The 14,713-nt window shown below is 48.2% G+C and overlaps 1 protein-coding gene across 3 annotated transcripts in view; it reads right to left on the reverse strand.

Moving 5' to 3' along the window:
- Tln1 (talin 1) overlaps nt 1–14,713 on the reverse strand; it is a 48,325-nt gene that overhangs the window by 24,993 nt on the left and 8,619 nt on the right. For 2 of the 3 annotated variants that reach the window (XM_042697297.1, XM_042697280.1), the window contains exons 8-34: nt 13,966–14,026; nt 13,304–13,408; nt 12,795–12,950; nt 11,370–11,471; nt 11,141–11,217; nt 10,759–10,939; nt 10,473–10,586; nt 10,256–10,364; nt 9,853–10,061; nt 9,608–9,706; nt 9,180–9,230; nt 8,493–8,660; nt 7,684–7,978; nt 6,512–6,678; nt 5,618–5,746; nt 5,232–5,348; nt 5,016–5,129; nt 4,680–4,814; nt 4,413–4,541; nt 4,137–4,239; nt 3,781–3,989; nt 3,039–3,158; nt 2,634–2,831; nt 2,341–2,480; nt 2,097–2,190; nt 1,905–1,994; nt 1,695–1,817 (exon numbers count right to left, since the gene is read on the reverse strand). In XM_042697297.1, the coding sequence (XP_042553231.1) occupies nt 1,695–1,817; nt 1,905–1,994; nt 2,097–2,190; nt 2,341–2,480; nt 2,634–2,831; nt 3,039–3,158; nt 3,781–3,989; nt 4,137–4,239; nt 4,413–4,541; nt 4,680–4,814; nt 5,016–5,129; nt 5,232–5,348; nt 5,618–5,746; nt 6,512–6,678; nt 7,684–7,978; nt 8,493–8,660; nt 9,180–9,230; nt 9,608–9,706; nt 9,853–10,061; nt 10,256–10,364; nt 10,473–10,586; nt 10,759–10,939; nt 11,141–11,217; nt 11,370–11,471; nt 12,795–12,950; nt 13,304–13,408; nt 13,966–14,026 (3,595 nt within the window). The remainder of the gene's footprint in view (nt 1–1,694; nt 1,818–1,904; nt 1,995–2,096; nt 2,191–2,340; nt 2,481–2,633; nt 2,832–3,038; nt 3,159–3,780; nt 3,990–4,136; nt 4,240–4,412; nt 4,542–4,679; nt 4,815–5,015; nt 5,130–5,231; nt 5,349–5,617; nt 5,747–6,511; nt 6,679–7,683; nt 7,979–8,492; nt 8,661–9,179; nt 9,231–9,607; nt 9,707–9,852; nt 10,062–10,255; nt 10,365–10,472; nt 10,587–10,758; nt 10,940–11,140; nt 11,218–11,369; nt 11,472–12,794; nt 12,951–13,303; nt 13,409–13,965; nt 14,027–14,713) is intronic. The other variant, XM_042697289.1, reaches the window with a different exon arrangement.

Below are 14,713 nucleotides of genomic sequence, written 5' to 3' on the forward strand. Positions count from 1 at the left end.
TCAGGCCTTGAGTTCAAGCCCCAGGACTGGCAAAAAAAAGGGGGGGGGAGGGGAAGATAAAAAAAACATGTTATTGCTCTATTTAGATGTTTATGTGTGTTTGCTGGGTCATAAGGTAAAAGTGAAGCACATTGTGAATGGCACTAAAAAAAAGTTCGAAAGTCACATATACATATACATAAAGACAGAGCCTCAAAAATAAAATAACTAGGCAATAACTTAACCAAGAAAGTGAAAGACCACTGTAATGATGAAAATCATAAAACCTTCAGAAAACAAACTGAAGAAGACATCAGAAGATGGAAAATCCTCTTAGGCTCATGGACTAACAATGTATGTCACAAAAATGGCCATACTGTAATCTGCAAAAGTAATCTGCTGATTCAATGTAATAACTATCAAAATCCCAATGTTTTTCTTGACAGAAATAGAGAAATCAATCTAAAAATTCAGATGGAATATGAGGAGCAAAAATATTTTTCAGTAAAATGAATCAAGCTGGAGCTATCACAATACTTGATTTCAAATTATACCACAGAGCTGCAGTAGCAAAATAAACAAATAAATAAATAAGCAAGCATGGTACTGGCACAAAAACAGACTTGAAGACCAAAGGAACAATACAGAACACCCAAGACTAACACCACATCTAATATTTGACAAAGGTGCTAAAACACACTGGAGAGAGAACAGTCTCTTCAATCAGCGATGCTGGAAAAACTGGTTATCTACATGTTGGAGACTGAAACTAGATCCCTACTTCTTTTTTTTTTTTTTTTGGTTGGTTGTGGGGCTTGAACTCTGGGCCTGGGCGCTGTTCCTCAGCTCTTCAGCTCAAGGCGAGCGCTCTACCACTTGAGCTACAGTGCCACTTCCGGTTTTGTGGTGGTTTATTGGAGATAGGAGTCTCACGGTCTCTCCTGCCCGGGCTGGCTTTGAACCGAGATCCTCAGATCTCAGCCTCCTGAGTAGCTAGGATTACAGGCGTGAGCCACCAGCGCCCGGCTTAGATCCCTACTTCTTACCTTTTATAAAAATCAACTCAAAATGGATAAAAGATCTAAATGTAACATCTGAAACTATGAAACTACTATAGTAGATTGAAACTTGACCCTACTTCCTGCCCCAAACAAAAACCAATTCCAACTGGGTCAAAGAGCTCAAAGGTCTGAAACGTCAAATTAGTACAGGAAATCATGGGGCAAATTCTAGAATCTATAGGCACAGGTACACATTTCCTGAATAGGACTCTAGTTGCCCAGAAGAGCAAAAATTGACAAACTGGACTACATCAAATTAAAGAGCATCTTTGCTAGGCACTGGTGGCTCATGCCTGTAATCCTAGCTACTCAGAAGGCTGAGATCTGAGGATTGCAGTTTGAAACCAGCCTGGGCAGAAAAGTCCCCATGAGACTCATCTCCAGTTAACCACTCAAATACTGGAAATGGCGCTGTGGCTCAAGTAAGAGGCGGCTCAAGGACAGTGCCCGGTGAGTTCAAGCTCCACAATGGACACACACACAGACACACACATTTTTAAAAAAGACAAAAACCAGAAAGAGAGCATTTCACAGCAAAAGTAACAGAATTACCAGAATGAAATCCTCCCCCTTATAATTGCTTTATGTATATGTGAAAAGAGGTGGGGCAGGGAAAGCAGGGGCTGTTCTAAGAACCCATCTAAGGGAAATAACCTGTGCAGCTGCTTCAGTAAAGCCACAGAGGGCCTTGGAGGCTGTGGAAATGGCCTCTCCAAACTCTGGCAGGTTCCCGTTCTTGGCATTTTGGGAGATGCCAGTCATGGCCTCACCCAGCACCTGAAGGACAGATAGAATTGCAAGGGTTAGGCCTAGGGCTTAGTGTTCCGTCTTCCATTTTTTCCTGAGGCTCCCTACTACATTTACCTTGGAGTTCTCCATGACACTATCCAGGCAACCAAAGTAGGACATATCATTGATAGGTTGGATTGGGTTTTCCAGGAGTTCCCGGACAGTCTGTGTAGAGAAGAGAGACATGAGAGCCAAGACATCTCCTATAGACCCAAACTCAGAATGCCCTTATCGACCTCAACCCCAACTAGTTTGGCAAGGGCCTACCTCCAGTTCCCTCAGGGCATTGTCACACTCCTTCTGGCCAGGTGCTTGCTGGGTGCACATGCTGATGAGCTGGTTGATGCTCTCAGTTACTGCTCTACAGGGGGACAGAAAGTTGATCAAGTAGGTTAATAGTCTAGGTCTTATATCCATAGGAAGTCTCTGGCTGTTTCTCTTTTGCTAAGGATGAAATGTGTTCTCTCCAATTTCTCACACTTGCCCCAGGGCTGGGCTTTCTAGCCCTTACCTGGCAGCTTCAGCCAGTTGCATCTTGAGGGTGGGAGCAGAAGGGTCCGTGGACAGGGCCTTGGCAACTAGAAGAAGTTTGCTTGAAGACATAGAAATTCCCTTCAAGTTGGATACAACCTGGGCCTGGTCCTTCGGGCTCTGTTAAAAGTGAGAAGGTTACCTTCTTTTCCAGCACCCATACGTTCAAGCACTGTTAGAGACTAGGGCAGGCAATGGGCCAGAGCCAATCCACGTGTGTCCTATCTAGTACTGGAAAAGGACCATGCAACCAGACCCACTCTCTCTTCATACCGGGGCTTGTCCTGCCATCTCCACTCCTGCCTCCAGGAAGGTGCTGAAATCCTTTCCAAATCGACGTGAGGCCCGAGCCAGGTCCTGAGGAGTTCCCCGGGAAGCCTGTACCAGTTCTGTGGCTGCCTGATTCAGGCCAGCAGCAGCTTCATTCAACTGGCTCTGAGCTTCTTGAAATGTCCCAGTGCTGGGAGGAAGCTGCAGGGTTAGAAAGTAAGTCAGACTGAAGAATGGGGAGTGATGCAATGGGGAGCTTGAGAAAGGAGGGCCAGGGAGTACTCAGAAGGCTTGGGAAGAGAGAAGGGGACAAAGCTGGGAAATCAGGATCAAAGAAGTCTAGAGGTAGGAATGGAAGACTTTGTGTTCCCTGACTCCTTTGCTCCCTCCATGCCCTGGTTCCCTTACTGAGTCACTTAGGAGTCTCTTGCTGGCATCTCCAACTGCTCTCAGGGCATTATCCACATCTTGCTGGCCAGGCAGGCAGCTGACACAGCGGTTTAGTGCCTGGGTCACTGCTTTAGCCACCTGAAATGGAAAGGAGACAGGGTCCCAAAGTGAGAACAATTTGGTGATTCCATGCTCCCCTTCTGGGACATGGAAGATAATCAGCTCTCATATTTTGTTGTTTAGTACAAGTGGAAAGGGGGCTGTTATATCTAAACAAGCCGATTTCTGGGTAGTGAGTGAATTGTTATGAAACCTCCCCAAATTTGGCCTTTAGCTAGGCCTGTGCCTCATCTAAGGAGATACTTCTTCCAAGACAGAGTAAAAAGCCCGGCGCCGGTGGCTCACGCCTGTAACCCTAGCTACTCAGAGGCTGAGATCTGAGGATCGCAGTTCAAAGCTAGCCTGGGCGGGAAAGTCTGTGAGACTCTTATCTCCAATAAACCACTAGAAAACAGGAAGTGGCGCTGTGGCTCAAGCAGGAGAGCGCTCGCCTTGAGCTGAAGAGTGCAAGAACAGTGCCCAAGTCCAGAGTTCAAGCCCCACGACCGACAAAAAAAAAAAAAAAGACAGAGTAAAAAGGTGGAATTGAAAGAAGATCCTGTCAGTGTAGGTAAGCCTCAGAAACCTTTGTCCTGTCAGGGTAGCCCAGATGTAGGAACCTATGGGAGAAGAGGGTAGTGGTCCCTTCCCAGTACCTGACCTGGGCAAGACGCTGCTGGCTTTCAGGGTCCCCTGGATGGCCAGCTGCCTTTTTTGCCTCCTCAATGAGGCTGCTGGCCTTGTCCAGTACATCACTGGCTGTGTCAAGCACAATGGCCTGAACTGCAGGATCTGATGTGAGGGCAGCTACACCCCTTGCAGCCTGGGCCAGTGACCGCAGTCCACCAGCCACATCACGGGCTGCAATACCTGGGGAGACACGTGAAGAGAAAGGGAGAAGGCTCCTTCATTGGCAGGCCTTGATTCCAGTAGTTTCCTGTCAGTCCCCTCTCTTATCCAGCTCCTCCTTCCCCACCTCTCCATCATACGCCCCAGTCTTGGCCTGTTCCCACATACCTGCATAATTCTCATTGCCCTGAGCAACCTCCCCTAGCAGTTGGGCAATGGCAGAGCTCACTGCTTTGGTGCTGTTGCCAAGGTCCTGGGTACACTTTTCCATCTATGGGTGAAGAGGGGACAGAGGTGGAACTTAGGCTCAGGAGGAAGTAGGAGGGCCCTTGAGAAGGTTCTTGAAGGCAGCTGACAGTTTAGCTGAAGGTTCTGGATAGCTCTGTAGCACAGGCAGAAGGAAGACAAGGGCTTGTGTGAGAAGGACACATTAAGAATACTTACTGTCTCTCCAGGTAAGGGTTTAAGTTTGCCATCTCGTGCTGCTGCCTTCACTTCCTGTAGGTCTCTTTCTAGATTCTGTACCACACTCAGAGCAGAATCCATCTCCAAGGGTCCACATGCTTCCTGAGCCTGAAATGGTAAGAACAGGTTCTGGCTGTCGGAGATAAAGCTATATCTCATTGATGCCTAAGATTATTGTTATTCCAGCCAGAGGTTATTCTGTACAGATTTCTTATCATCCCAGTACTCCAGAGTCAGCTCACATACCTTCTGGGCTGCTGTACGGAGTTCAGCTAGTGCAGTGCCCAAGTTCTTAGCACACTGACTCAGCTGCATGGCTGAAGCTTGGTCCTGAATCATTGGCACCGAGGCTTTTGCAGCTGCCACCATCTTCCCACCTGGCTGTTGGGGAATAGGTGGGCAGATGACACATGCCATCCCCTCTGGAGGCTTGAGTACAGGGACTAAGGATAGTTAGGATGAGATAAGCACTGGAATTCAGTGCTGGGAAAGAGGCTGTCTGCAGATATTTAAGTGTGACAGATATAGGATCTTGGAAGGGTAGAGAGGGTCTGGTCTGAAAGCTGGGAGAGGGAGTCTTGCCTGCAGGAAGCTCTGGCTGGCAGCAATGAGGGCGAGCTGAGCACTAGGGCTGTCAGGCTGAGCTTGGCTCCCTCGGACGCCCTGCACCAGCAGTGGAATCTGCTCTGCCACAGCCTGAAGGTAAAAACATTATGAGCACCACTCTCCTACAGGATGTAGGAAAGCCCCCTTCTTCCTATCCTGTTCCCCACTTTCACATGTCTCCTGGAGACTCACCTTGCAGCTCTGCACCAGCAGGGGCTGGGGGCCTGCAGAAGCCTTGGGAGTGGAGGCTGCATGTTGGGCTGCAGCAATAGTCTGTGTAGCGGAGGCTGCAGCCTGCTTGGCTGCGTGCTGTAAGTACAGAGTAGTCAGGACAAGCTTGGGCATTCCCAGACCCAGTCCCAGCTTATGTGGACCATACTATGCCCCAAGGAAACACTGACTCTCCCTGTTCATTCCTCCCATAGCGTGCGCATGCATGCACGCACACACGCACACACACACATGCAAGCATGCACGCACACACACACACACACACACACACACACACACACACACACACACACACACACACACAAAGTGCCTGCGCTCCCTCCCTCTGGGTGATTTTCCAGCCTTGCCTCCAGGCGCTGCACCAGCTTTTTCTTGATGGCATTCTGCGCAGCTGCATTGGTGGCCATGCGGAGCCCCTCAGCTGCCTCTCGAAGCCGCTGCTGTTGTTCCTCACTGTCAGGGTGGGCAGCTGCCCCCTAAAGAGGAAAGATAGTCAAACACTTAGCTTTCTTTAAATCTACTCCTCTCTGACCCCTCTCAATCAGGTTAAAATCACTTGTTTTCCAGAGGTCACTTCTAATTATCCCCACTGAATGGCAAGGCTCTAGGGTGCCTGGATTCCCCTGGGATTCCTTAGGTGAAACTGTCTTCTTTCTCTCCCTGGAGAAGGGGTCTTGTTTCTTGCTCCACTCCCTATAGAATACCTAGAATGCTACAGTGAGCAGGGCTCCTTGGGAAAAAGATCACTGCTTTAGAGCAGAGATCTGCTTTTTCCTGTAAACTGAAGAGCCTCAGAGACCAGGGGCCCTGGGAATCTTTGGTCCTTCCTCACACCCCCATGTCTCAGTGTCATAATGCTTTTGTCTTTCTCTGTATGGCTAAAGTGGAGACCCCTGAAACTGAAGGCCAAATGTGGCTCCACAGGAGACAAATAGGAGAAAAATCCCAAGGAGGGTTATGGTAGGAACATAGGAAAAGATAGGAAAAGCACACTTTGGACCTAAAGAAAAAGGATACAGATGCCTGTCACAGTGGTAGTGTACTCTGGGAGTTGTCAAGACTGGAAGTTTAGGCCACAGGTCACATGCAACTTGGGGGATATTTGCTTCGTGAATGTGTCCTTATTTGTTTTCTTATATTTTCTGCTTTTCCTGGGTCTCCCCAGTAGATGAAACTGACCTATCTAGACTTCTCTACTTCCCTTCAGTGCCCTGTCTTGGAATCTACACATAAAACTGTACCTTGGCAGCCTCTACCATCTTGGCTGTGGCATCAGCCAGGATCTTGGCAGCACTCAGGAGCTTTCGAGAGTTCACCAGATCAGTCTCCCCTTCAGCATCAGCCTTGATGGCATTGACCAGATCAGAGGTGGCTTGGGCCAGGATGCGAGCCTGTCGTACCATTTCCCCTGAGAACATAGGGGAAAATCAGGGGATGCGATGAAGGGGAAAGGAAACTAGAGTAGATGAGGTAGATGGGGACTTTTAGAGAAGTGAAGAGACTGGGATAGTCCTTGAGTGATTTTTTTCTTCTGGGAAGGAGGAGAGTGTCCGATGTGTATTTTCTTTCTTTCTTTTAAATTGTTATAGAAGTGACGTACAGTCCAATGGGTATTTCCAGTAAATACGCTTGAGATGAGGCATTCTATGTGAAAGCATCTAGAAACGAGGGCAGAGTTTCCCCTTTCTCTTTTTCTTTCCTTATATTCCTTTTTCTTCACCAAGGACAGCTATTTAATTTCATTTCAGTGGTGCTGAGGTTTGAACTCAGGGCCTTGCCCTTGCTAGGCAGGCACTTTTCTTCTTGAGCTACACCCCTGGTGCTTCCAGAACAAAGTCAAACACCTTTTTTTTTTTTTGTCAGTCTTGGGGCCTGGGCCCAACTTTGGGCCTGGGAGCTGTCCCTCAGCTCTTCAACTCAAGAACTCAGAGCTCTACCACTTGAACCACAGCGCTACTTCTGGCTTTTTCTGCTTATGTGGTGCTAAGGAATCGAACTCAGGGCCTCATGCATGCAATGCAAGCACTCTACCACTGAGCCACCTTCCTAGCCCCCCAAACTTCATTTAAAGAATTTTAAAGTCATTGACATTTGAATTCAGGGCCACACATTTGATAAGTAAGGGCCTGAGCTATACCTTCAGCTCACTTGGCTACCTTCATCATGCCACTCTCCCCTTATTTTTGTGTATTGTTTGATAGGTTCTTTAAATGTTCCAAGGAAGGCAGCCCAGTGGACAGCAGGGAACTAGAGGTTTCTGAGATGCTAAACAATGAGCCTATGGTTGCATGGCTAGGAAAATCACCCTGTGCTGAGTCCTTTGGGGTGGGCAGTGGGGTCTGTAAGGGAATGTCCCAAGGGCTTGGGGAATCTCACTAGGGTTTTTTGCCTTAGCAGGGGTAGATGTCCTTACCAGCATCACCCATGGAGCTGAAGATGTTCTCAGTGACAGTAAGGATGGTGTCAGTGGCCTGGTCATAACGGCAAGCAGGCCCAGCCCCTGTGGCATGGGCTTTCACATGCTGCAGAAGCTCATTCAGGGCCTGGGTAACAGCTGTGGCTGCTGCTCCTACCCCTCGCAACAGCTGCCCATCCTCTGTGGCTGCCTGGGAGGCAGACACACAGCCCTCCACAGCTTTGGCCACCAGTCTTCCAGCCTCCACTAGCTGCTCCTGGCAGACAGGTGAGCTGATTGTAGGTGCCACGACCTGTGTGGAAACTGAGTGTCAGAGATGTAGGCAAGAGAAGAGAGCTGTAAGCAGGGTATGATGGTTCATACCTATAATTCTAACTATTTGAGGTAGACACCAGAAGGTCCAAGGTTTGAGTTCAGCTTGGGCCAAAAGACCATAAGATCCCACCTTAACAAGTTATGCATAGGTGGTTCATATAGTCACTGCTTTGCAGGATACAGGTAGGAGGATCACAGTGTGAGGCTGGCCTCAGGCCAAAAACTGTGAGACCCTATCTGAAAAATAACCCAAAATGCGAAAAGGACTAGAGGCATAGCTCAAGTGTTAGAGGTCTGAGTTCAACCCCAGTGCTATTAATAAAACAAAAGCAAGGCCAAGAGAGTGGAGAAACTGTGAGGTAGAGTACTTATGGATTTTCACAACTGACATTAGGATAATGAGGTCTCAAGAACCAAAGACAAAGCGAGAGGCTTACGTCTGTGTGGTAGTATCAGTCCCAGGCACAAGTTTCAACAATGTTTGGGCTCACCTTGGTACAGGCCACCAGTTGGGAGGTGGATAGGGCACACTGTGTGGCTGCAGCAATAACCTGGGTCTGGAGGCCTGAGTCCTCAGTGCGCTGGGCCACACTCTTGGCCTTGAGGACCAGGGCAGCTGCGGCACTTGCCACTGCCTTGGCTAGTTGCATTAGAACATCCTGTGAGAAAATGGCAGTTAGCATGATCTGAGATGAGGCTTAGGATCCATGAGCACATCTCAGAGGCATAAGCTGCTTCATTATTCCCGGTAACTCCAATCAGAGGACAGAGTATGGCAGAAGCAATCAGAACCTACCCCGAGCCCCTGCCTTGAGCACCCAGCAGAATAGAGACTCACCAAGGAACAAACCACCAGGAGAAATTAAACCTACACCAAGGGGAGAAACTCACGAGGCGGATACACTCGGACAGCAATGGGGAGGGAGGGACAATACTGATACAATGGGACAGGAGCTTGTTTTTCTCCATTTTTCTTTTCAATCTTGATTTGCAAGTAATCATCCTGGGGTTTTGGGAGCAACCCCCATATTATTCTAACTGATCCTAACCTGGCCTGATCCAGGCCTCCCCATTTCCCATCATGTTCTGCTCCCCCAGGAATCTCAGGGAGATTCAGAAGCGAGTGTATGCGGCTCAGAAAGGACCAAGCTGGGAAGGCCCAGGCCAGAGGCCATTACCGTAGGGGAATCGGGGGGAGATCGAGCCCCAGCCCCTCTGGGTGTACATATCTGCATGGGAAATCCAGGATGAAAAGTCAGCTGAGATAATTACTATGGGTGGGGAAGAGGAGACCTGGGGCACGCTGTCCTCAGGTGGTAACGGGGAGCTTCAAGATAGCCCCTAGCTGGGCAAGGGCTATACACAGGGACAACCCGCTACAAATATCATAATGAGGGCCAAGAGTATACTAGTAGGTTAGGTTTGGATATAGAAATTCTGAATTCTCATTCCCCAAAAAGAGATTAGAATTCCCAGTGTTATCCCTGGACATAGGTTCAGGTTGGTTTGGAGGGGGTCAATTCACAGAAACAGGGCTTGGGAGATGGATTCAGGATCAAAGGTTATATCCTAGAAATGGGGGTTCTGGGTTTGGTAAGTCACCAACCTGGAAGTGGGGGTCAGTGTCACTCTCCCCAATTTGCTGCAACAGCTCCCCACTGGCCTGGCCCACGTTCCCAGCTGCTTGCAGCAGGTTCTGACGGGGCTGTGGAGAGTGAACACCTGTCAGAAGCTGCCCCATCCCTGCCTGTGTGCCCACAGGTCTCATAGGCCAGCCTGAAACTTGGATTTCCCTTTCTCATGGAGGTAGAACCCAGTGTTCCCCCTTAACCCTGCCCTTTGGCTTCTGACCTCAGCACTGGCAGGCTGTGCAGTTCGCAGCAGTTCTGACACTGCCCCTGCAAGGCCCTTTGCTGCCTGCAGCAGGGGTCTGCCACTGCCACCTTCGTCTTCCAGCAGGGCAGCCAGCAGTTTCACCCCTCGGGACATCTCCGTCAGATTGGAGGAGATTGTGGTGACTGCACAACCCACTGCAGTGTAGTCTGTCTCTGCAGGATCCCCTGAAGGTAGGAAAAAAGCATACAACAAGGCAGGCTAGGCAATGGGTGAGTAGGAACATTGCCACACATCCAGTTAGTCACATCTACGTCCTGAGATGCACACAGAGAACCTTCCATGAGTCAAAGTATAGTCATACACAGAGTCAGTCACATGCATGCTTGTGCATGCTCATATTCCCTTGCCCCCAGCCTACCTGCTGTTAGGTTCACCACAGAGGCAGTACCAGCAGTGATGGCATCTACTTGGGAATGGATCTCATGCTTTGATTCATCCATCTTGTTCTTACGCCAGGCCTTAGAGGCCTGAGAGAGGAGGAAAAAACTTCAGGAACTACTCTGATTTGGTTAGTCCCCTCTCTATTCCCAATCTCAGCTTCAGGATCACTGGCCTTCCCTCCATCCTATACTCACAGCATCCTGGCCAAGTGGGGGCAGAGTGTCAAAGTCATCCAGAGTGGCCTGGGCAGCCTGCACAGCCTGCATGCTGGAGTTGATGGTTCCAGTGAGGGCCTGCTGGGCTGAAGTCTAAAAGACAAGAGTAAAAAGGATTGGAATTGAATGTTTGGTGGAAATAGAAGGTAAGAAAGAACCGACACTATGAATGGGAACAAAGGAAAAGACTGCTAATTCCTGGCTTGGTCTGGTAGAGGGTGGGAAAAGGGCCTGGGTACCATAGTAAAAGCAGGGGCATGCTTACCAAAGGAGGCATGTGTCCTCGGTGCATCTGGCCACTGGTAATCTGCTGCTGGGCAGGTGGCATGCTGCCCATCTGGAAATTCTCAGGACCAGAGGCTCCAGAACGCATGATGGCAGGTAGAGCCACAGAACCATGCTCTACCTTCCCTATCCGGTTATATTGCTGCTGAAGAACTGTTGACCTATAGACAGGATGGACCATGAAGCACACAGAGGGCTCCTTGTCACTACCCTACTCCCACTGCACCACCCCTGCAGGGATCTAGAAGTTTGTGAGGTCTTGTTATAGTCTGGCCTGTAATTCTCACTCCCCAGCAGTCCTTGGAGACAAGTCTTGCTGTCTCCAGCCCTGAGGTATGGAGTCATCCCAACTCCCTTCCTACTTTTTTGGTGATACTGAGTCCTCCAACATGGTAGATTCCTCATCTCCCTCCAACCCAAAGTGGTCCTTGCTTTTTTTCTGTGGAAAAAAGAGGGAAGAATTGAGTCACTTAAGGAAGAGACAATGGGAAAATGCAGCTTCTTCTTTCCAGTCTGTCATTTTCTACAACATAGGCTCTGTTTTTCAAGGTCTGGCTTTGGGAGGGGTTAGGGAGCAGAGGCAGTGTTTACCTTCTTAAGGATGATATCGATATAGCCAGCAATGAGCTGGGCTATCTGCTCCCCCTCCGTTGTCTGTACTGAATAGTAGCCATCTTGATAATCTCCAAAGTCCTAGGATAACAAGGCAAGGGCTCAGCAAAGAAGCTAGAATCTCCCCAGAATGAAAACGGGGAGTGAGGGAGGCTCAAGGTTGAACTGCTGAGGCCATCTTTCCATATCACCTTCCAAAGGTGAGAAGCAGCCCACCTTTCTTTTTTTTTTTTTTTTTGTCCGTTGTGGGGCTTGAACTCTGGGCCTGGGCGCTGTCCCTCAGCTCTTCAGCTCAAGGCGAGCGCTCTACCACTTGAGCTACAGCGCCACTTCCGGTTTTCTGGTGGTTTATTGGAGATAGGAGTCTCACGGTCTCTCCTGCCCGGGCTGGCTTTGAACCTCGATCCTCAGATCTCAGCCTCCTGAGTAGCTAGGATTACAGGCGTGAGCCACCAGCGCCCGGCCAGCCCACCTTTCTTCAACTACCTATTTCTTTATTTTCCCCCTTGAAGAAACAAATTTGATTTCTGAGAAGTGGCCTTTCTGCCTCAAAGTTTCAAGTACATGTCATTAACTCTCTCTCCTTCAATGATAAATTACTAGTACACAGACATTTATTTTCAAGTGATTATACATGAAGGTTGGCAACAGTATCCAAAATGCAAAAATAGCAATTGATTTAATTCCCACTTCCATTGTTGTGGTACTTTATGAAGTTACCAGTTTTTAATTTGTAATCTCAAAATACTAAACCAGAGGGGAAATCAACTATAAACAGTTGCTGCTAACAAAGGGAAAGCAAGCCAGGCACAGGTGGCTCACACCTATAATCCTAGCTATTCAGGAGTCTGAGATCTGAGAATCGAAGTTCAAAGCCAGCCTGGGCAGGAAAGTCCTTGAGACTCTGATCTCCAACTAACCACCAGAAAATGGGAAGTGGTGCTGTGCCTCAAGTGGTAGAGCACTCACACTGAGCTGAAGTGCTGAGGGACAGTGCCCAGGTCCAGATCAAAAAAAAAAAAAAAGGGAAGGCATGCTTTTTTTTCTCCCAACCTACTCCCCAATATTTGCTGTAATCTCAATTTGCTGATTACAGTTTATTCTGTTGACTTTCTTTTTTTGTGGTGTTGGGGACTGAACCCAAGGCTTCACACATGCTAGGCAAGTAAGTGCTCTAGCACTGAGCTAACTCCTATCCCTCTGATGAGTTTAAAAAGTATGCTCATCGCCTATTTCACTGAAGCATTACTTACTTTCTAGGATGGTTTCTCCATCTACTCTGACCTCTACATTCCTGTAATAGTTCCAGAATTCTCCCTTGTTCTAGAGTCCTACACAGTGCACCAACTCCATGGGAGAAGAAAAGAACTGTAAAGACTTTTCATAATGGAGCTGCAGACTTACCAGTGTGAAGCTCTTGGGGGAGGCAGCCCAGCGTTTGATGTTGGTGAGGCTCCACTCCTGGATCACCTCCTTGGTCTTCTCATCCACACGCATCACACACTCTTTAGTGATGCCCAGAAGCCTGGGTACTAGCTTGTTCTTTCCTTTCATCTTTTCCTGTGAGGTAAAAGTTAGTTTCAGCATTACAGAAGTTGAATGCGAGATGAATGGTCCAGATCAGCTCCATATCAGAAGGGGATGCCGAGGTAGCCAGGAGGGCTAAACTAGGGTGTCCACAAGTGAGCCTGGGACAAGGCTGGATTGGGGGAAAAGAAAATGCTGGATAGGGAGAGAAGTAGTAGTGGAGGTCAGATAACAAGCAGGTTTTTACATGGTCAGAGCAAGGCAAAGACTGGGCCTCTAGGGAAATGGTAGATAAGTAAATGAGGGCAGAGTGAGAGACTTTCCAAAAGATCAGAAAGGGCAAGAGTGAGCAATGGGGAGAGCAGGGAGAAGGGTCTAGAACCCACCTTGACCAGGAAAAAGGAGACACCATAAGTCTTGAGGGAACGAGCTAGCTTCACATAGCGTACTTTGGCCTCGATCTCACTCATCTGCCCACAATTCTTGTGTGCCTTTGCGGATGAAATGAGGAAAGATTTAGTGAACTATTGAGGGACATCATCACAGTTAAGGAATCAAGGTGCGATATTATGGGGGCACAGAAAGGCTCAGGAGTGCAAGAGATGAGAAGGTAGGATGGAGGCTGGCCGGGGATATGCAGAAGCGATGACTCAAAGGACATGGTTAAGGAAACTGCAGCCATTCTGGAGATATGAATAGGTAGTTAGGGGTAGAAGGTCAAAGAGAAGGCTTTTTTGGGCTGAGTTCATCAGAGTGGGGATAATACCTTACATCTGAACACAGGTTTTACTGTCAGTCAGGTATACTATTCCATTTGATGCTCCTATCAGTCTTATGATGGACAAGACTATTATCCCACACTAGAGGTAAGTAAAAGCAGTGATGGAGCTGAGACTAAAACCCAGGTCTGTTTTCTTGGCACAGGACAGGTGGAAGAGCAGCTTGGAAGGTGAGCACAGACAGGGAGGGAGGCAAGAAGTCCACTTAGCCAGTAGGATCAAGCAGCAAAGCTCCCAGGTCATCCCAGACTTTCCCCTACCCCATTCACCTGGAAGATCTTACGCTCTCCCTTCTGCTTCACATACTCCTTGGGCAGGAAGTCCTTCAGGCTATACCAGAAAAGGGAGGGTCAGCATGTAGTGGACAGCATCAGGGGACATGTGGGCCATGAACTGTGGACGTAGGGGTGTGAGGAAATGTCTAGGACAGTGTTATCTCTGGGTAGAAAGGTGGACTCTGAGAGAACTGGCTCTGGATCGTCTACTGAAGTACAGATGACTTAATAGGAGCAATTGAATGTGACCTGTGCCTCTCTCTGTGTGAGAGGGAATTTAATTAGAAGCTCAATCCCTGAAGAAAAGGCCAAGAGTACTATTTCAGAGACAAGAGGGAAAGGAAAAAAAAAAAAAAAAACTCTGTTAAGATAATCATGCATTTAGGAAATTACAACAAAACAAAACACCAACACTCTGTATTCAAAAAATACCAGTGGGTGAGACTTGAGAGATCTCTTAATCTCATGTTCCCTAAGAGGAAACGGTTATTCTATTTCCCTCTGGCTACTGTAACAAAGTTCTTTAGAGATAAAAAAAAAAAAAAAAAAGAGGTTACAAGGAAGTGGGCAGGGACAGAGATAAGAGACTATATTTATAGTCCAGTGGGGCCAGTAAGGAGACAAAGGATGATGGCTGCTGAAGGGATAATGACCCTATGTACATCAAGCCCTAGTGTCTTAGAAGAAATATGGAGAGAAGGCCTAGGATGAAAACAGGCCTACTGGGTCACAATGGTAGGGA

This window comes from Dipodomys spectabilis, unplaced genomic scaffold (genome assembly GCF_019054845.1).
Source record: "Dipodomys spectabilis isolate Male_0828 unplaced genomic scaffold, ASM1905484v1 ptg000006l, whole genome shotgun sequence".
Lineage (NCBI taxonomy): Eukaryota > Metazoa > Chordata > Mammalia > Rodentia > Heteromyidae > Dipodomys > Dipodomys spectabilis.